Here is a 23,131-nt window from a genome sequence, read left to right as displayed (position 1 = left end):
ATACATGTTAATGAAATAATAACAAGAACTATTGTCTGGAACTAATTTGAGGATTTGAAAGATTGGAGAAACTAGCGGAACTTCCGTGGTCGTGAATGGAATTAAGTTGGAAATGTAAATGGCTAAGCCACCTTTGGGTCTTCCATGAACGGACGGTGTGGCCGGAAGATAAAATGTTTTGAAGCCCTGGATGTGAATAGGGTCAATTGCCCAGGTTTCCTGAAGGCAGATTAGGTTATAATTATTGGTCACTTCTAGCCAGGACTGTAGGTGAATTTTGGATCTAAGGCCAGCTACGTTCCAGTAAATGACGGGAAGATCCTGGGTTGATGACAAAATAGGGTTTGAAAGCTGTGGTTCGTCAGAGGAATGTGGGGGTTGGGACAGGGACTGGGTGGTTGGGACGGAAAGGGAGGAAGTACGTTTTGGATCACTGAGTTGAGGAATAATAGGTTGTTGGCTCAGGGGTGAGTCAACTGGGGTAGCTGACAAGGAGTGACACGGATCCTGGTGAATAGAAGGTGACGGCTGTTGGGTCAAGGATTGCTGGGGAGGACAAGACTCAGGGTGGTTACCAGACAGGGATGGCAAAATAAAGCCAACCGTCCGAGTGCTCTTACAGATGGGATTGGGGTTAGGCGGAACATTGTTGGGGCCCTTGTCTAAGGTGGGTAGAGTTGGTGGTCAGTCCACCAAATCCAAACAATCATATCTATTGGATAATGGTGGGCCTCTCCAATTGTTGAAGTGGCCTGGTGGTGGATTGCTAAAACCATAGCCTGACCACTGGTCTCAATCTCTGATCCCACCCCAGTTCCCTACCCTCCAGGACCACGGAGGACCAGCGTTACGTCGTGTGGTCGGGGGATAGAAGTACGTCAGGTTGTGGGTGGCTATCCCTTCAGTAGAGGTATGATCACCCCAGGAGCAGATGTGCTCGACTGTATTGGGATCTGCAAAGTTTACTATGACGCAGTCGCCCTGAGTGTTTTTCGGTTCGTTACCTAGCCAGGGCACTCTGCGCACAGTAGTAACTCTGTTGTCCATAAAGATTGGAAGAGGTCTGTTGTTGGACAACCAGTATATTACTTTATTTTTTAGTGACCAAACCGGTTCGTCTTGGTTTGGGGAGAGTTCCGGAACACCCGTCAATATTACTACATATGGAGAAGCCTCGGGTGGAAGATGAATAGGGGGGCTCCTTCTCTTACGGTTTTTCGGATTGGTGTTAAATCCAGTAGAGTTTTTGGGATGGGTAGGGGCAGGAGTGGGGACAGCAGGGGTTGGAAGGGAAGAAAGAGGATTTAATTGGGTAGATGATGTTGGGTTGGGGTTGGTTGCAGAATGAGACGGTAAGGGATTAGAGGATTTAGGAAGTGGTTGCGGCTTGGTTGTAGGTGCTGAAGAGTGTTTTTGAATAGGCTTCTCTGGGGCTTTTTGTTTGTTGGTGTTGGGATTCTGCGCAGAGGTTACAGGATTTGATGTTTTTGTGTTAAGGGTGGTGGGCCTACCTTGCGCCAGGTTGGTATCCTTCTTATTTCCCTTACTTTGGTTTAGTCCTAAAGACAGTTGAGTTAGTTGGGACTGAACCAAGTGTAGAGCCTTTTCTATTGGTTGTAAATAGGATTTAAATAGGTCTCCAATTCTAGTAAGCAGTAAGCTATCATTGCTACATGTGTTAGTTGTAAGGTTACCAATTTCCAAGTCTCCTCCACTGTCGTAGCTACTAGAGCTAGTACAGCTGATATTCAGGTTAACCGAGATGGGATCCACTGTTTGTACACTTGACAGTGAAGGAGGATGGTGGGGGGTTGTGGGGTTAAGGATTTGCGGGGGAAGATCAGAGACAGAAGGAGTTGCAAGGATAGTTGTAGGAGAAGGAATGATGGTGTGGTGGGACTTAGTAATTACCTTCTTCTTCAATTTTTTGGGAATTGCTCCTTCTCGTATACCCCTGGCTGTTGGGGAAGAGGGGGTATTGTCTGATTGGGTAACAAAAATAACTGGAGATTTTTCAAGAGAAAGATGGGATTCGGAAAGATCTAGGGATGCAGATAGGTCCACTGTGCGAGGGACGGTGTGCATTTCTGCATGTACTGTCACTGGAGGGGGTAGATCAACAGGACGTTGGGGGGGTTTTGCAGTAGCCAGTAAGCCCATTGAAGAGCGTCTGGCAATCATCAGGTCCTGTGAGACCCTCCGTTCTAATAGAATGATACCCTGCTCAATGGCATGGTTAGCTTTAGTTATGAATTGGTCTATTGGCCCAATGACCTCAGCAGCAGTTTGAGCCTGCTTCTTAACAGTGTTCCTGGTGGTTCTTGGAGACATTGTACCAAAAGAATTGTAACAGTGGTAAGGTACAATGTAAACTACTAAGACCAATGACAAAACTGGCGGGACCTAGATAGAAGTATTATCAGTGACAAAATATAAAAGCAAACTGAAATAGGGTGGCCCAGTCCAGTCCTGACCAGTCTTGAACGGGCTTAAACGGGCCCACCCTTGGCCCGGGTTTCGCCCGCGCTTCTCCCCGCGCGCGTCCCGCGTTGCGTTTGGGACTGTTCAATTTATGGTGAGCCAGATGGGGGGCATGGCCGCCGGGGGAAGAGGCACCAGCTGTTAGTTGTAGAGGCTGCTGGTCCTCGCAGTCCCCCGGTGAAGCCAACAGGTAGCCTCCAGGTCAAGTGCACGCTGGGAGCGTGCAGGCTGTCCGCCGATTGCGGAGAAGCTCCCACCAGCGGCGCGACCTTTCCTGTGCAGGTTTGACGATGCAAAGCGCCCTCCAAGTTCAGCGTTAGAGTGACCTCCTTAATGGCAGAGAGAGTTTAAACAAATGAGCGGCACCCGCGAAGCAGGTGTCCCGAAAAGTAAATAAGGCAGATGGGGGGCGTGGCCGCCGGGGGAAGAGGCATCAGCTGTTAGGTGTAGAGGCTGCTGGTCCTCGCAGTCCCCCGGTGAAGCCAACAGGTAGCCTCCAGGTCAAGTGCAACCGCGATTCCCGAAAAAAGTCTGGAGTGTTGTGTTATGGGGTGTCTAATCACTTGTTCCTCTGTGACTAAGTAGGAGGGCAAGTGAGACAATATAGCTAGTCGGTCCCGGGCTCATGGGTACTAAGGTGGTAGGATAACCCAGTCCCTGCCTCCTAAGGTCCCATAATCCCAAGCATAGTTCTGTGAGTAAGCAGAATCCTTGCAAAATGGCGCCACCAATGTTTGGTCTGGTACTTATTCACTGGACCCCTGAGTTGCGCTTGTGCTTAGCCACAATACCCTCTCAGTGGTTTCCAGAGACATCAGTGGTGGGAGGGTTTTACCTCCTCAGTTTTTAGGATTCACCTATTGCTGTAGGTTTTTCAAGCTTGAATTCTAAAATGTATTTAGATCCATTGTGTACAACCATGCAGTCCCTTTTTGATATATACTATGGCTCCACAGATCGTGAATCTGGTACATTGCCTTCTACATAATTTGTTACAGCATGGGGGCCTAAATGCAAGGTCTCCGGTTGTCTTTGTGGTTGAGGTGGATCCTGCATACTGCTTTGAGGTCTTTTATTCCTGGGTTACATTTCCCAAAGGATGCGAATGATAATTTTTTCATGCTTATACGGTCATTGCAGGACCGTCAGGTTATCGGCCTTGTGCAGTGATTGAAGTTCCTCTTACATCCTCGGAGCGCCAAACTGGGTTTATGGCACCCTTCCCCATCCTTTCGCATTTGTTTGTATGGGCCCCTTAAGTATTGATGGGGCCACATGGCAGGTATTAGCTGGTTTTACGCCACATCCTAAATATTTTAATGCGAATGTGGCGGAAGGACATTTAGTATATGCTCAATTGATTCATCTCTATCGACGCTTGATCCAGTTTGTTTCTCAAGCTTTTCTAGTAGCTCCGCCGAAAGTTGCGCCCCCATTACAGATACAGGGCGGAGGTCTTGTGAGTAGCTCAGTTCTTATTAATTCGGTGATGGGCAAACGTCCTCAAAATCGTGAGGACCTTCCATTTTGGATAGCTCAGAAAATTGAACAGCTTTATACAGTTTTCCCACACACTGGTCCTGTGAAGAAACACAGGATCCTTACTATGTATTTACTGAGTGGTCCGATTCCTCCCTTAGCGGACTGCAACACCTGGGGAACAGTGTTTGCCTCAGTGTATTCAAATTGTTTTGGCACCTCCTCCATGAATGTTCCTCCAAGTGTTCTAAAACAAGTACAGAATGAACAGAGGTTGGTCCTGCCTTGGATGTGGGGATCGAATTTGGCAGCGGGGGCTGACAGGATCACAGACAAGGCGATTCCACGCAGCAAAAGCTAGACCTGCAGCGACAGCATGGCGTCAAAGTCAAATGGGAGGAACCACTTCCATATCATGCTCCGTTTCAGAAAAAAAAGTTTGCTGCCTGGACAGCAAATTATGCCCCAGACGATGAGAACCCACCTCCTGGGCAGGAGTTGGGCAGTGCCTCTCATTGACAGCGCTGCAGAAGTAACCCTAGTGTGCCAGACACTCCGCCAGTTTCTGGAGGCAAAAGGAACTGACAATTGTATAACTGTTGAAACCGCAGACACCAGCGCATCTCCCAGGACAGACTTTATCATGTAGACCTTCAGATTGAGGGTGCTATTAAACGCACTCTAAATGCAGTTTTTAGGGACAAACTGACGTCTTCTTAGACTTATTATTGGCGGAGGTTGATTGGCCTCCCCTTTTGTCCATGCTTCTCTACGAGGCAAGGATGTAATACCTCCTTCTTTTTAGCAGTATGTTCTGGATGACACTGCGCAAGCTTATGCTTCGGAGTGGGCTCTAGCCTTGGCTCCTGCTTTATATCGCAATCAGGCTAGTTGGGATAAGGATTCTCCTTTGCATGATTTTCCACTACGGTCTACTCCGCAGCCCCAACCTCAATATCCCATTAATGACATTATCATTCAATTGGAATATCAGGGTGTTATTGGGCCCTGTGTCTCTTTCATGAATAATCCTCTTTTTCCGATATTGAGACCGGACGGTTCGCATCGTATGGATTATAGACATTTGAATAGTCATGTCTGTACCTTAGCCATACAGATCACACACAGTACATCAATAGTCAATAATATTGTATGGAAAAAGTTGAAATGTTCGAATGTTTTTTCAGTCACACTTTGGTTCCGGAGAGCCGAGACTTGACCGGATTCAGCGCTCTCAGCAATCAGAGGTGCTATGCGAAATTGGCTATGGGGTACAAAAATAGCCCCAGGGTATTCAAAGCACGTAAAGTGTGCATTTTGAATGAATTGGACCCTGATGCATTTTCATATGTCGATGACATGTAACTGACAGATGATGAAATAAATCCTCATCTTGCGCGCATGGATTGCATTATCATGCATTTCGCCACTTTAGGTTACAAATAAAACTTTGCTAAATCGCACATTGCATTATTGGCATTTCTTTTTCTTGGGTATGTATTGACCAATGAGAGTAGAAGGTTAGCACCCCACTTTTTGGAGAAATGTGCTCAACTGCAGCCTCCGTCTACCTTCAAGAAATTCCAATCTCTGCTGGGTTTTTTAATTTCGGCAGGACTTACGTTCCAGATTATGATCAGCGTGTCAAGAAGCTATACACTTTGATACAGTCTTAATTTTCATCTTCCAGTTGGCTCTCAAGAATACACCGCTGTACTAGGCTCTTTGCAGTCTGATTTGTACGCAACGCAATACTTACAAACTAGAGTGAATACTATCAATTTGGTCATACGGATTGTACCAGGAGCAATCGGTTTCACTTATGTTACTTTCAATGAGGGGGACACAGTTCCCATTGCATGTAAATCGCATCTGTATACACCAGCAGAGTTGCATTTTCTTTCACTGAAAAAACATTAATGGCTCAGCAGATGGGGATTCTGAAGTAACGCCCTCTGGCTCAAGGTAAATGCATTTTTGTCATTTTGCTGGTGTCTGCCTTGGAGGCAGTCACGAAAGCTAGCGTACCAAATTCTAAAGCTCTACATCCGTGTTGGATACAATGGGCCACATCCTTGATATCAGGGGATGTCAGTTTTGATTTTGATCCTTCTTTACAAACACAGGAATTACTTCCATGTGAACATGTTCATCCTCTTCCTTCTTCGGTTCTTCCTCCTGATCAGTATACATGTATCATTTACACTGATGGTTCCGCACAGCAGGCTATTAGTTCTAAACAAGTTTATTCTGTAGTCTGTGCAATTGTAGTAGGTACAATTGTGAATAGTGCTTTTCAGTCTTCGTTGGTTCATAGGCAGTCCCTTGGGGATTGCACCGCACAATTGGGTGAGTTACGAACTCTACTTTTAGCTCTTGAATTTGCTGATCTTGAGTTGCCTACACTGGTTGTGTGCGACTCTTTACTGTGTACAGTCTTTCAATTACAATGTGTTTTTTCTAAACAAAATGACTTTTGGGATTTTAAAGGTAGCAAATAAAGCATAAAATGCTCTGTGACAGTGTTGCCGCTCCTAAAGACCGTTTGCCACTTACACATGTCATCCAAACATTAGGACATCAGCATGCTGAGCGCATGCTGTTGGCAACTTTTAGCTTTAAGGAGCCCTACAACCATTTTATCCAGCCTGAGGTTCCTTGCTGTGTTCTGACTTGGTGCTCTATCTTTCTGGCCTGATGAAGACCCCATACTAAGGATTCAACAACCTTGATTTTGGGAAGGGGTCAAAACGTTGACTTCGGTTACTTTCAACAACAAGCATACACAACTGAGATTTGTTTTCAGCGTCCATAGATTGCTATGCTTTGGTTATAAATGATTTGCCTTCTGTAGGCTGAACAGGTTTTCATTATGTAAATATAATGTATATATTGCACATTACCTTTCCGTTTCTCTTAACCCTCCCAAACGCACTTTCATCCTGAGCACTTTACCTTTCTTCCGCCTTGAGCACCATTCCCCTAAGTAGATAGACAATGGTGATGTCTTTAACAATTTATTTTGACTTCTTGAGAATACATTGGATCTATTGCAGACATATGATTATGTAGTTGAGAATGCTTTCATTTATATTTTTTATGTTTACCTTGAAGTTTCGATTGCTATTGTGAACAATTTCCTACTGTACTGTTGGTAACTCTATGGCTGATGAAGCAGCCAAATCTGCAGTGGCCACAGTTACAGTAGCAGCAGTTACGAGGTCCATGACTAAGAGTGCCAATGACATTTTGGTGGCTATTGCCACTACGAGGGAGGGTATGCCATTTCCGCAGGGTTTCCCTTCACGCTATACTTATCAGATGACTACAGACAACTTACCATTTCTACAATTGGTGATCGTTACATTCCCAACAATGACCACAGACTTTCGCTCATTGTGGCCATATCTTAGCATGTTGCGGACTATCTGCTGCTTTTGGCATGGTAATACACAAATGTATTTAGATGTGCCACACTGAAACTTTCACATAGAACAGGCTGTTGTTTTTGCACTTTGCTCGTTCCTGGGATTTAGTCTGAACATTGTGAACAAGTTCGAACAACAATGCCCCATGTTATTCTGTTCTGGTCAGGCCCTAGCACCTAGACAAAACATGTAGATGCAGCTGTTGTTTGGGAACACGTACTTTGGTCATATGAGGATACATGGATAGGTAACACGGACACTTGGAGAGGGACCTTTCCAGGGAGATGAGCGTGACAGGGCCTGTGATGTAGATCTACCATCTATAGACTGAGTACGGAGTCTGCTGATAACATCAGAGATCTTCTACCTAATAATCATCTTGCTTTTATACAAGGGGAGGGAGGTCAGGCTACTCTGTTGTATATCATGATAGCTCCATTTATGATTGACGGACTACTTGCTTTGCTGACTGTATTTGTGTTAGCCATTTTTCGACTGGTTGTGACACGTATACTGCATACTAGAGCACATTAGTTAAAATAAACATTTTAAACCTTTTTGTGTCTCTGTCAGATCTTTTTGTGGGGTTGGACAACAGCATGAGCGAAAGGATATGTCTTGCAACCGCGATTCCCGAGAAAGTCTGGAGTGTTGTGTTATGGGGTGTCTAATCACTTGTTCCTCTGTGACTAAGTAGGAGGGCAAGTGAGACAATATAGCTAGTCGGTCCCGGGCTCATGGGTACTAAGGTGGTAGGATAACCCAGTCCCTGCCTCCTAAGGTCCCATAATCCCAAGCATAGTTCTGTGAGTAAGCAGAATCCTTGCAAAATGGCGCCACCAATGTTTGGTCTGGTACTTATTCACTGGACCCCTGAGTTGCGCTTGTGCTTAGCCACAATACCCTCTCAGTGGTTTCCAGAGACATCAGTGGTGGGAGGGTTTTACCTCCTCAGTTTTTAGGATTCAGCTATTGCTGTAGGTTTTTCAAGCTTGAATTCTAAAATGTATTTAGATCCATTGTGTACAACCATGCAGTCCCTTTTTGATATATACTATGTCTCCACAGATCGTGAATCCGGTACATTGCCTTCTACATAATTTGTTACAGCATGGGGGCCTAAATGCAAGGTCTCCGGTTGTCTTTGTGGTTGAGGTGGATCCTGCATACTGCTTTGGATTTTCCACTACGGTCTACTCCGCAGCCCCAACCTCAATATCCCATTAATGACATTATCATTCAATTGGAATATCAGGGTGTTATTGGGCCCTGTGTCTCTTTCATGAATAATCCTCTTTTTCCGATATTGAGACCGGACGGTTCGCATCGTATGGATTATAGACATTTGAATAGTCATGTCTGTACCTTAGCCATACAGATCACACACAGTACATCAATAGTCAATAATATTGTATGGAAAAAGTTGAAATGTTCGAATGTTTTTTCAGTCACACTTTGGTTCCGGAGAGCCGAGACTTGACCGGATTCAGCGCTCTCAGCAATCAGAGGCGCTATGCGAAATTGGCTATGGGGTACAAGAATAGCCCCAGGGTATTCAAAGCACGTAAAGTGTGCATTTTGAATGAATTGGACCCTGATGCATTTTCATATGTCGATGACATGTAACTGACAGATGATGAAATAAATCCTCATCTTGCGCGCATGGATTGCATTATCATGCATTTCGCCACTTTAGGTTACAAATAAAACTTTGCTAAATCGCACATTGCATTATTGGCATTTCTTTTTCTTGGGTATGTATTGACCAATGAGAGTAGGAGGTTAGCACCCCACTTTTTGGAGAAATGTGCTCAACTGCAGCCTCCGTCTACCTTCAAGAAATTCCAATCTCTGCTGGGTTTTTTAATTTCGGCAGGACTTACGTTCCAGATTATGATCAGCGTGTCAAGAAGCTATACACTTTGATACAGTCTTAATTTTCATCTTGGCTCTCAAGAATACACCGCTGTACTAGGCTCTTTGCAGTCTGATTTGTATGCAACGCAATACTTACAAACTAGAGTGAATACTATCAATTTGGTCATACGGATTGTACCAGGAGCAATCGGTTTCACTTATGTTACTTTCAATGAGGGGGACACAGTTCCCATTGCATGTAAATCACATCTGTATACACCAGCAGAGTTGCATTTTCTTTCACTGAAAAAACATAAATGGCTCAGCAGATGGGGATTCTGAAGTAACGCCCTCTGGCTCAAGGTAAATGCATTTTTGTCATTTTGCTGGTGTCTGCCTTGGAGGCAGTCACGAAAGCTAGCGTACCAAATTCTAAAGCTCTACATCCGTGTTGGATACAATGGGCCACATCCTTGATATCAGGAGATGTCAGTTTTGATTTTGATCCTTCTTTACAAACACAGGAATTACTTCCATGTGAACATGTTCATCCTCTTCCTTCTTCGGTTCTTCCTCCTGATCAGTATACATGTATCATTTACACTGATGGTTCCGCACAGCAGGTTATTGGTTCTAAACAAGTTAATTCTGTAGTCTGTGCAATTTTAGTAGGTACAATTGTGAATAGTGCTTTTCAGTCTTCGTTGGTTCATAGGCAGTCCCTTGGGGATTGCACCGCACAATTGGGTGAGTTACGAACTCTACTTTTAGCTCTTGAATTTGCTGATCTTGAGTTGCCTACACTGGTTGTGTGCGACTCTTTACTGTGTACAGTCTTTCAATTACAATGTGTTTTTTCTGAACAAAATGACTTTTGGGATTTTAAAGGTAGCAAATAAAGCATAAAATGCTCTGTGACAGTGTTGCCGCTCCTAAAGACCGTTTGCCACTTACACATGTCATCCAAACATTAGGACATCAGCATGCTGAGCGCATGCTGTTGGCAACTTTAAGCTTTAAGGAGCCCTACAACCATTTTATCCAGCCTGAGGTTCCTTGCTGTGTTCTGACTTGGTGCTCTATCTTTCTGGCCTGATGAAGACCCCATACTAAGGATTCAACAACCTTGATTTTGGGAAGGGGTCAAAACGTTGACTTCGGTTACTTTCAACAAGAAGCATACACAACTGAGATTTGTTTTCAGCGTCCATAGATTGCTATGCTTTGGTTATAAATGATTTGCCTTCTGTAGGCTGAACAGGTTTTCATTATGTAAATATAATGTATATATTGCACATTACCTTTCCGTTTCTCTTAACCCTCCCAAACGCACTTTCATCCTGAGCACTTTACCTTTCTTCCGCCCTGAGCACCATTCCCCTAAGTAGATAGACAATGGTGATGTCTTTAACAATTTATTTTGACTTCTTGAGAAACATTGGATCTATTGCAGACATATGATTATGTAGTTGAGAATGCTTTCATTTATATTTTTTATGTTTACCTTGAAGTTTCGATTGCTATTGTGAACAATATCCTACTGTACTGTTGGTAACTCTATGGCTGATGAAGCAGCCAAATCTGCAGTGGCCACAGTTACAGTAGCAGCAGTTACCAATGACATTTTGGTGGCTATTGCCGCTACGAGGGAGGGTATGCCATTTCCGCAGGGTTTCCCTTCACGCTATACTTATCAGATGACTACAGACAACTTACCATTTCTACAATTGGTGATCGTTACATTCCCAACAATGACCACAGACTTTCGCTCATTGTGGCCGACCATGAAGACATGGCTTCTGCACATGTGGGGGTATCGGATATAGTTTCTCTTTTACAGTAATGCTATTGGTGGCGCAGGTTATACCAGCAGACTCGCAAATATGTGGTATGTTGTGACATGTGTCAACAGATTAAGAGTTCTACTGTGTCGTGCACATCACAGACTCATCTCTTCATTCGAACCATCCATTTAGTTTTTTTTATCTTGATCTTTACGGTCCCTTAACATCTCATAATGCTTTCAAATATATTTTGGCTGCAGTGGATTCATGCACTAGGGTTCTCTAGGTTTGGCAGAAACGCTCTGCTGACGCTCGTACTGTTATAAAATATTTCCATGTCTTTGTAGGAACTTATGCCTCTGGCGCCTTCTATTCAGACCAAGGTCCGGCTTTTGCCTCTAAGGCTTACGGTGATTTGATGAAGTTGATGTGGGTGCAGGTGCATTTCTCGTCTCCACATAGGCCTGAGGGCCATTCTGTAGTGGAGGGGATGAACCGTGATTTAAAGCAGTCGTTAACAGCAAGGGTATTACGAACGGCCTGTGGCTGGTTACTTCATCTGTATGAGGTTGAACATGCTCTTAACAATCTCCCTTCGAAGATCTCTGGGTGGGTGGACGCCATCTGAGAGGCTCTTTGGCAATAAGATATTTGTGCCGGACCTTGATGGTCTAGTCGTTGTGGAGGCTGCCGCAACATTTGACGTAGATAACCACTGTGCTATGTAACAGGATCTACAGATAAATCGTGACCTTCTGGCAAAACCCCATTTGCCCTCGTCAACGGATGCAGCAGTGCTGATTCCTGTTTCTGGCTTGCTACCGGAAATTGTTGATCTGTTATTAGAGAATGTGGCAAACAAGAAAGAATTGCGGTCCCACATACCATGATCTGATCCCAGTCCTTGGTCTTATGGGCACCCGAACTGTGAATTTACCTCCGCTCCTAGGATCCAAAGACAATCACTTTATTTTAATTGACCATGCCAAGTTACACCATATGGCTGATAATCAATAGTATACCTGCAAACGTCCCCCATCGCGATGTTTCGTTATGTACTATGAATTCTGTTTGTTCTGTTTCTCCCAGGATGCCAGAATGGGAGACCGAGTCTGCAGTTGACAAGTTATCAGTTTTACCTTCTACATATTCTACCATGGAAATTACTTATGCTTCCTCACATTTTAAACCCCCAGTGGTAGAACTAGATTCAAATGTTAATCCGGAATAGCCCCCGTTGTTTCAGCTGAGTTCCAGCAGTTATTATATTGATCAAGATAATTTTTCATCGGACAGTTCTTCACTGTTTTCAGTTATCTCATTGCCGCCTGCACTGATTCCGTGTTTTCATCGCTTGGTTAAAACGCACTTATCTGGTTCCACCTTGGACTTATGTCTGGATCATTTTTTTCAATGGTATTCATCTTCATGTGGATTGGATTTGTGACTCTGTTTTTCCTTTTAATTAATGGCCACTACCTCCCTGAACGCTCTGCAGTGGAACTAGTAGACGGAGTATTGGCCCCACAATCATCATCCAATAAAATGAAACTAGACCAAGCCCTTGTTAACATTTCCGCAGTCCCAATTGCTTATGGCATTGTGTAGGTTAAAGTGCCATTCGATGTATATGGTCCTCCAGAGACCCTACAGATACCATATGTCTTCCGTGTTTCACTGGGTGATGTTGTTATACCTGGTTTGCATTCAGATAATTGGGATGCTACTGCTGGGAATTCTTTGTTTCCAATTTGCAATATTACATTGTCTTTGATACAGAAGATTATATGAATTCAAGTAATTATGCCAATTTATTTTCTCAGCAACATTATGGGCATCACTTTCTCCATAGAACCAGCGGACAGCGTCCCACTTTAAATTATACACAATGGAAACATTACCCTACTCCATCTAAAGGAAGTTCTAAAATACAAAAGCAAAAGTATTCATATTTCACCAGTTACAACCTTTCCGACCCAGCCTCATATTAGTTCAGATTGAATATCCCTACAACAAACAAAATACATGCTTACCCAGACTAAGTTAGTATTCCTTGTCCTTTATTGCCGATTTGGCCCTGAAAGGTTATGATTATTGAAGGAGAATGTTGAGTTGAAATCTGTATGGGGCACTAAGTCCTTGCAAGTGCAGGGTACTGAGTCCTTGTACTGTGCTTGTCTGATACTAACTCAAATATTATTACTTAATCAAACGGTCCTGCAGACTACTTATTTGGGATTGGTTACAATTACAAATTTGAATACTCCCACTATTACTTTTCTGGCTCTTTATGAAACATGCAGGTATATACCAACTACACTGCAGATCAACTTAATTATATGATAAAAATGGTACCATTAATTCTTGATAAATCCACATGGGCAGGCATTATGGCCTACAGACAAGAATGCTTGTCATGCTCACTTTATGAAAACTACTAGTGGGTTTAAACTACATATACCAGATTCAGGCTACCCACATTCCCCCAATTCCAATACGGTTACCATTTATTTAGTTGGTAAATTGTGTCAACAATGGTTGGAACATTCTACGCTGTCTTCTATAAACCAACATCATTCCCTTTTATCGGGAGACATCGCGCTTTCTGACTTCCTTCTGGGCCAAAAGCCCATACGTGCAAAACGTTTTGTTTATGTAGCCTATAATGAATTTTGGAAATTGTCACAAAATAGAAGCTGCTGTACGCTTATGCCAAACAGATCAGTATAATTTGGATAAAGTTATTGCCATTATAGATAATAGTATTAACACATTATCACCTAGTATATACACTTTAGATAACATTGTATCTTCTGTTATTGATATTGTTCAAAATGAAATGTTAACATTGTATCATGGTCAGAATCAAATTCTATCCGCTATGCAATTTGGGTGGAAACTCCTAACATTTAAAAATGGGAAAGTACTATGGGATTACCAGAATTCATCAGCATTGTTTTTACCTTTTATTTTGACAGACAAGCAAAAGTTAATGCCATGAAAGACGCTACATACACTATGCTACATATTGAAAAACAAGAACTAATCATGGATTTATTTCATTACCAATCTCACTGTTTCAATTGTCTGCTTGCATGAAACATTATCCGGTAGGTAGGTATGAACTGTTTGGGAGTAGTTTCATACATGAGCTATGGTCTTTGCCTTTTGCATTTTGTTGTCAGCGTGCTGAAAAATAAGTTTTTCTTACAGGGGAGGAATGTAATTCTACTATTGGATATTCCCTTGTGTGCCAGCAAGAAAAAATGTAACGACGTTTGCAATGTTTCTGCCCCTAATTTGACTTGATTTCTAAAAGGAACCCCTGTTCCTGCTATTATTCCAACTCTTACTTTGCTTTTCAATGGTAGATATCTTGTCCTTAATAATCAGAACTGCTGCGGTTTACAGACAGGTATCCTGTACATAGTAACGGTTTCATAACAAATTACTTGTTGCAATAACGTCCTGTCAACCATCACATGGGAGTGTAGATAGTTCGCTGTGGCCTTCCATTCCAACTTTGAAAACAGATTTCAATAAGCTAAGCAGACTCAAAGTGCTATTGTTTCAAAAAGAAGTGGCTTTCATGTCAGCTCGTGAGACCGTTGAATTGCAGGTGGCGAGAACGTCCAGTGAAATACAATCATTGTTGAACGCAAATCTCCCCCTACATTTTGAGGAATTAAGACACAAAATATTTAATGTGTCTAAAAAGAAAGGCCTAGCCCATTTTTTAAACTTGTGGGATACAGCCTTGTGAACTCTTTCAAATCTATTTTTGGAGTAAACCCTGCATTTATTCACTCTTTTTTTTCCAGCGTATTAGGAGGGTTTCCTTTTAATTTTTGGCTAACCTACTTCACCTATGTGCCTCCTGTGTTTTCCTGCATCAGGTGCCCCTTTCAATGGGCCATGGACATCGGCCTGGCTACCACGTCACATGCTGCCCTGGATTTTGAACTGTTGATGGGTCAGTTGATGTCCCATAACATGTAATTTTCCTTGGGTATGCGGCTTGTGTACTATCCATCACTGGGTCCACCGACCGAAGTGACATCCTGTGCCAGTGCGCAGCACATCCTGGATCTGAGTTTCATCGAAATCGACACAAGTTCACCAGGAATGCTCAATGTTCCTAACAACAAATGGATGTGGGGAGCATGTCTGTTCATTTGACTTGCTTAATTGGATGGCAACACTTTTCACTATGGAAGGTTCGGAGGCTTTGTTGGAGCTTATGGCATTCCATTTGGCGACCTAAATATTGGGCCCGAGGATATTCTGTAATTGAACATATTTTTGCGTACTAACATTTTTCCCCGCCTTTTCCTATCGCTCTTTTGGCCATGTTTGTACATTGGACACTCTCCAGATACGCTTTGACTTTGCTTACCTTTGACTTCTGTAATCACTTGGTGTTACCGTCCTGACCAAAGGGAGTATGTCACGTGGGCCGTATTGGCATTGTCATCTTCCCTATGTTAGCATGAGCATGTTGCTGATTTGCTGGTGCTTTGCGTACGTTACTATAAAAATTTATTTTGCTTGTGCCCCACTGAAACTTTCACAAAGAACAGTCTGAACATTGTGAACAAGGTCGAACAAAAATGCCCCTTGTTATTCTGTTGTGGTCAGGTCCTAGCACCTAGACAAAATATGCAGATGCAGCTGTTGTTTTGGAACACGTACTTTGGTCAAATGAGAATACACGGATAGGTAACACAGACACTTAATTGGAGAGGGACCTTTCCAGGGAGAAGAGCGTGACAGTACTTGCGATGTAGATCTACCATCTATAGACAGAGGTACGGGGGGTCTGCTGATAACACCCAGAGATCTTCTAATATATAATCATCTTGCTTTTATACAAGGGGAAGAAGGTTAGGCTAATCTGTCGTATATCATGACAGCTCCTTTTATGATTTACAGAGTACTTGCTATGTTGACCGTATTAGTGTTAGGGATTTTTCTACTGGTTGTGGCGCGTATACTGCATAATAGAGCACGTTAGTTAAAATAAACATATACAACTTTTTTTGTTTCTCTGTCAGATCTTATTGTGGACGAGTACAAGAGCGTGAGAAAAGGGTGTGTCTTGCAACTGCGATTCCTGAGAGAGTCGGGAGTGTTGTGGTCTGGGGTGTCTTATCACTTGTTCCCCTTTGAGTAAGTAAGAGGGCAAGTGAGACACTATAGCTGATCGGTCCCAGGCTCATGGGTACTAAGGTAGTAGGATAACTCAGTCCCTGCCTACTAAGGTCCCATAATTCCAAGCATAGTTCTTTGAGTACACTGAATGCCTGCAACACAGCATGTGTGCTACAGGGGCCACAAATTAAAGAAATTATAGTAAGATGCTAAGACCATCAAAGTAAACCCTGCAATACAGACGCTAGAAAAACAAATAACACAAACAAATAACAATACCAATATTTAGCTGTCTATAGGTTTACCAGAAGGTGCAATCTATGCCACTGATCCCACAAACGTTGTCCATTACAGCGTATTTAGACACTCAAAGTCAACAGAAAATGTTGTAATTATGTTTCTACAGAACTAAATATTTCAGCCCTTGGCTCTGAACTGGGCCAATACATTATAAACAAACGCAATACATCACCATTTGTCAAATGCCCAATACTCACCTTTTTGTAGTAAACAAATGAAAGTGGCCGGACACACTAATAAAAGACTTCCGACCTGACAGACTATTCTGAATAGTTTTAAGCCAGACTCTGTGGGCCCAACTCCTCAATAACTCAGTTTAAAAACATTTACTCTTACTGGCTGCTATGAATTGCACTACACACTTTAATTGGAACCTATTTTATACATTAATGCTTATTTGACTCCAAGCACTGGTCTCTTTGTGGGCCAAGTTGTTCTTGAACCTTGTCTAAAAGCAACCATTCAAACTGGCTTTTATGAACTGTATTAGGTACTTTAATTGGCATTTTCTCCACATTTCAATCTTTCAAACATCCCCCTAATTCTAAGCACTCACTCGGCCCACACCTCAGCCTATTCCTGGCTGAGTATACAGCACAATGTCATAGTTCTGTACATACCGTGAGAGCACAGAGCGTCATGTGTATTAACCTTCTCTCGCCAATTGCACTTTATACTCTTGCGGCAAATACCTTTGCAGTCTATCAAAGTCCTACAGTTTAACTTCTCTCTTAATTCATTTTTATGATTGTGCATAATGCCATGTACATGTAACAATTTTTATTAATCATGCATAATAAAATTATTATTATTACCTTTTTGTAGTACAAGACTGAACTCACTGCAAATAAAAGAGAGATACATGTAAAAGGGGTTGGCAAGCACTATACTCAGTCACTTTCATCGCAAATAGTTAATAAAACAGTTTATTTAAGTTACTATCACAATTGTTCAATGATTTGGAAAGGGACTTGCCTTTCAGTGGCCAGAAACTAAATTAGTAGTTTTATATGAAAAATCATACCTATTTAATGATGCTACCAGTGACTCAATTCACATAGTCACAACTACGTAAATGGCCCCATACTGCTGCTGCCCGTGGTCTGTTGTCTTATATTCACAAGTGCGAACATACATACTTTTTATGCAAGTCATAAGGTATGTGTCAGGCACACAACTAACCCATTGTTATTCTGTCACCAGCGACGCATTCACTCCCTTCATGACGCTGTAGGTCCAATAAACTCTAGCTCCATATCAAAATTCACAATGCAAGAAAATGCAATAGTTTTCGAATAGAGGAGACATATTTAAGAGAAATTATTTCTACGTGACTGAATACACCAATTGTGAAGATGGTGTTGCACGTAATGAGATCATAGATATTATTTAGCCACACATTGAGCATCTAATTAAGCAATTAAACCTAGCCCATGCTCGTCCTTCTAATTTAATCACTGCTAGGAGATATGAATTTTTCTAGAAATGGCAGAAAGTGTCCATGGAAATCAAGGGGAAAAGTCATTGTCCATTTTAGTTAGTTAAAGGGGTGGGAGCAATGGGTCTTAAATGCACTCACAGGCGCACGGTGACGAAGGTTGGTTCAGGTAAAATCTAGCTGTTCAACCCGGTCAAATGATTTACTATCATTTTCCTGGAGGTAAAAATCTTTCAGAAGGCTAAGGCAGGGAATTGGACTGTCCAAGGGCCCCACACATAGAATATGAGACCCCACTAAAGGCTTGTGTATTACTATCAAGACATCATATCAGCACTGGAGTCACTTTCTCCCTTTTGCGCCCTCATTCATTTCACATTCAAACTTGGTCACTTTTTTGGAGCTTTAAATTCTTCAGCAAGGGAAAGCTGAGGCTGATCCGGGCTCCATGAGCCTGAATACTGGCTTACCAATATTCTGCAGCACCCCTGAACTTTGCATAAAAAAGGTCATAGCAGGGCAAACCTGGAAATCTAGTGTGCTTGAGTTGGACTTTGTCAGGTAGCTTTAGCGCCTTCACCCAAATCTCCAGAGGCTGAAAAAATTCTAAATGCAAACGTTTCAAAAAATTGAATAGGTTCTTCATGGATGCTCCCGATGCTATCAACCTCCCAGGAGGTTCCCTGACTAATCCAGGCCACAGATCTAAGGGGGATGCAGTAGGATACTTTTCCACACCTGCTTTTTAAGGCCATAGCCACAAGAACCTTCCCATTAGGCTTCGTCAAAGATGGCCTCTTGTCCTTAATTTCCCTATAGATTACAGAAGTTCAGCTTCCCTGACCACTCTGGAACAACTTGTACAGCCATGGTTCAAGAAAAAAGTATGGTCAAGGGCTTCAAGCAGAAAACAGTCTTTACAGGTAGCAAGAAGTCTTATTCTCTTTAGCTTTATGATCATGTGACTACTGGAAAGTTTGTGTTTCATAGTAAACAAAGATAAGTCAATTCTTAACTTCTCTCGCTCATTAGAATTTTTAGGGTTCACAATAGATACCATCAGTGCGGCACTGCTCATTCTCTTGAAAAAGATTATCAAAATAAGGAGAGAGATACTACACATCTTCAAACAGGATTCTTTAACTCGGAGAAAGCTATTGAGACTTTAGGTTTGTTGTCCATACCCATTAAAAAAAATGTTTTCAGGCCCCTTGCTCTAGTGTGTTTTGCAAAGGATAAAGGCGAGGGCTCTTTGGTGAGGCTTATGGTATGGGGACAAAGTTTCACTGGATCAGGAAGCTAGGGCAATTTAGACATCCGGAAATGGCCTGGTAATCTTTAGCTGCTCACCAGATTTCATTTAAATGTTGCATCACATAAACTATTTGGAATTGAAAGTAGGTCCCTATGCTCTCATGAGTTCCAGAGACTGTTTACAAGGAAATGCAGATTTATTGAAAATGGAAAATGTTTCTACCGTAGCCTCTATAAATTGTTAAAGAGATATGAAATCCCTTGATCTAACAGAATTAGCCAAGACGCTTTGGCTATTTTGTTAACAACACAAAATTAGCTTGAGGGCAGAATATTTGCCAGGGAAGGCAAATGTTACTGCAGACTGGGATTCAAGATTTTTAAGGGATTACAGTGATTGGAAGCTGAACAAAAAGTGTTTCAAGAAACTAATGAATGTTTGGGGTCCTCTGGAGTTAGATCTATTTGCAAGCAGACTGGCGTTTCAAATGAAGAATTACTACAGTTGGATGCCGGACCAGAGGACTTGATCTGTGAATGTATTCCTTCAGAGCTGAAAGTGGGCGAGCCGGTACATGGTCCCTTCCTTCGCATTGATTCAGAGGGTCCTTCAGAAAGTGAGATATGAGAGATGCTTCCTCCATACTGGGTTTTTGTAGGTGTGGCTCCCAATGATATTGGAACTCACTAGCAACATTCCATTTTTTATTCCTGCTATGTAGGGTCTTCTGAAAGACGTAGATGGAGATCCTCTGGTCCAGGAAGGGAATTTGAGTCTTATTACATGGAAACTGTCAGATGATCTTCAGAGATGTTAGTCCTCTCAAGAAGAGCTCCTTGAGAAATCTTGGTCCCCAGGTACCCGATACAGATTTAAGGGGATTTGGAGGATCTGGTTACGTTGATGCATGGAAATGAACTTCAATCACGTGGACGCTCCTGTAGGGGAAGTTGTTAACTTCCTGGTAGAACAGTTCCATAAGGGCCTACGTTATAGGACTATTAACTGCTACAGATCTGTAATCTCTGTAAGTCACAGTATGATTAATAGCAGGAGTGTAGGAAAGAATGTTTTGGTATGTCAAGTACTTAAGAGAATCAGGTTAAGGAGGCTGCCTAGACAAAGATATCAAACTTTGTGGGACATTAATCTGGTGCTTACCTAAATTTCAACATGGCTAGGTAATACATTTTTGGAAACAAAAAGACTTACTATAAAACCTGCGACCTTAGTGTGTCTATTATCTTGTTTTGGACATCAAGGCATTGGAGGTAAGTAAGAGACTCTATGACCCCTTTGCGTTTAACTTTGATATTACTAAAAGAACTAAGCCTATGTATGATACCATCTTTTATCCAAGTTTTGATTCATGCAGAAAATTGTTATTAGTGAAAAGCATAAGAGAATATGTATAATGATTTTCGACCTCTTGGTGTGAAGCAATTACTGATTTCTTTTGTCAAACCCTTTCAAGCGATAACCACAGCAACAATTGCTGTGGGTGAAATGTACTATTCTACAAGCTGGTGTCGATTTGCAAACATTTAGAGAACATTCATTGAGTGTTGCCATTGCTAGTTCAGCCCTCTGGAAAAGTTGGAAGATAATATGACAGCGGCAGATTGGTCTAATGCTTCCACTAAACATTATTGTAAAACTATAGATCACATGACTGATGTGGCACTGGAGGGCTTCCACCATGCATAATGGTAGCCTCCGGACTTGTAATGAAATCGCGATTCTAAAAATTGAATGCCAAGAGAATCTTAATTACATTAAATATACAGAGGCTACTATTATCACAACCTCACCTCCCAGTTAGTGGTTTTGACTTCACGCATGAAAAGGGAATGGTTTTTAAAATCATAATAATAATAATTGACATCAGACTAGGGTGTATAGATTTTTTCAAGGAATGTATATGAGATGTGATAGTTGTTTCAAAATTTTAGAATCATATTTCTAACAATCCCATTTGGTTCCTTTAACTGATTTCATAATGAATTTTTTTCTACTCTATTTGTACACCATTTTGACCAGGAAAGGTAACCTACTTGCAAGGCCCAAACCTTCCCTTTTATTACATGTAAGTCACCTCTAAGGCAAGCCCAAGGGGAGGGTGCCGTGTATATAAAAGGTAGGTGTAGGAGGCTGGCTTAGTATATGGTGCACACTTAAGTGAAGCACCTTAACCTAATCCAGACACCACTTATGGTGATTTTAGACAACCATAGAAAGCACTCTAAGTTAGAGCTGTGGAAAGCAGATGTCAGGCTTAGTCCAGGAGTGTTATGCGCCTTGTTTTACCAGATCTAATCAGATAGTGTAGATTAAATGAAAAAGAACCACACAGTGTATTTATAAAAATATATTTATTTATTTAACAACACTCACTAACACATTGATATATCTCCTACCTGGAGATAAGAAACAAAAATACACACACTACTTTGATTGGAAATAGGTATGTAAGCACAATACACAGTTGTCTCCAAGGAGATATCAAATCATTTACCAAGAAAGTGGAATGCGAACTGTGACCGAAGTCGGGACGTGGATCAGGAGACTCAGATGAGCTGAGGAAACAAAGAACCAATTTTTTGCAGATAAAATATTGAATTTTAAATGTCGAGTCCTAAATATCGTGAGTGAGAAATATATACAGAAAGAATATTGTGGTGAAGAATGTCAATTTATGGTAAAAAGTAACAATTTTAAAAATATAGAAGTGATTAATATAGTTTGCAAAAATATAGTTTAAAATATTCATTGTTCAATTAGTGTTCTTTATTTTAGTATATATGTTAAATGTATGTGATGTAGCATTTTTGTATAAGAATTGTTTATATTTTCTAATATATGTGTTACATTTTTAGTAGTTATTAATTTTATTTTAATTGAATTTTGTGTTTTTTAGTTTTGTAGTGGGTTGCAAGTTTATAGGGGACTAGGGTGAGAAGTAGTTTATATTACATTAATGATAATTTTTTTGTTTAATAATATTTATTTCATTAAGATTTTATAGTGTTAGTAGTGTAGTGTAATGTAGTATTAATTATTTAATAATTGGCTGTTAATAATAATTAATTGGTGACTATTTATGGTAAATGTGTAATTAATTTTAGGTGCAGGTTGTAGTGTTTATGGGGGTAAAGGGTGGGATGCAATTTATGTTTAATTAATTAATAATTAGATATTTATTCATATTAAATAACTGTAAATTAAATATTGAAATTGTGGTATTACTTTTAGGTGTTTGTTGTGGGATTTATAGTGGTTAATGTTGGGAAGTTATTTCTATATAATTAATAAATAGTTATTTATTGATTAATTGTATTTATGTAGGGTAGTTGTTTATTTTGCGTGTGGTTTTTACTTTTAAGGGGGTAAAGGGAAGGTATTAAAACATTTTACTTACGTTATAATTAGTTGTTTAATAGAAATCGGTTTTTATTTAAAAACAGGTTTTAATTGTGTAATTCATTTTTTTTACAGTTTAATTTTAGCTGTGTGTTGTGGGAATTATAGGGTTAAAGTGTGGTAAATTAATAATGTTTTAAATGTTTTATTTCTTTTATTGAATACTATTTCTTTAATTGGTAATTATTTATGTTAATTATGGAAGTACATTTTTTAAAATTTTGATGAGGGTGGTGATTTGTGTGGTGTTATAGGGTAGGAAATAAAAGAAATACATTCATGTAATAATTAATGTTTTTGTTTGTAAATGTTTTCGAGTTAAAAATATTGATTTCTTTGAAGTTTATTTTTTATTTTATATGATATGATATTTGTAAGTATTTGTCATATGTAATTAACATTATACTATGTTTTTTCAAATATTACATATATTTGTATTTTGATTTGTAACATTTATATATTTATTTATTTATATTGTTTTTTGTTTGTTTTTTAAAATGTTTTATTGGTATTTGTCAGGAAACAGATACAAAATATT

The 23,131-nt window shown here is 40.9% G+C and overlaps 1 protein-coding gene across 1 annotated transcript in view; it reads right to left on the bottom strand.

Annotated features, from left to right (window-relative positions):
- Positions 1-23,131, bottom strand: part of LOC147712426 (uncharacterized) — a 1,115,452-nt gene that overhangs the window by 408,775 nt on the left and 683,546 nt on the right. The window contains exon 9 of the mRNA XM_086919651.1: positions 17,296-17,321. Within this exon, the coding sequence (XP_086775777.1) occupies positions 17,296-17,321 (26 nt within the window). The remainder of the gene's footprint in view (positions 1-17,295; positions 17,322-23,131) is intronic.

This window comes from Lissotriton vulgaris, chromosome 5 (genome assembly GCF_964263255.1).
Source record: "Lissotriton vulgaris chromosome 5, aLisVul1.2, whole genome shotgun sequence".
In the NCBI taxonomy this organism is placed as follows: domain Eukaryota; kingdom Metazoa; phylum Chordata; class Amphibia; order Caudata; family Salamandridae; genus Lissotriton; species Lissotriton vulgaris.
Note: the sequence above shows the minus strand (reverse complement) of the source record. Positions and strands in the feature narration are given on the sequence as shown.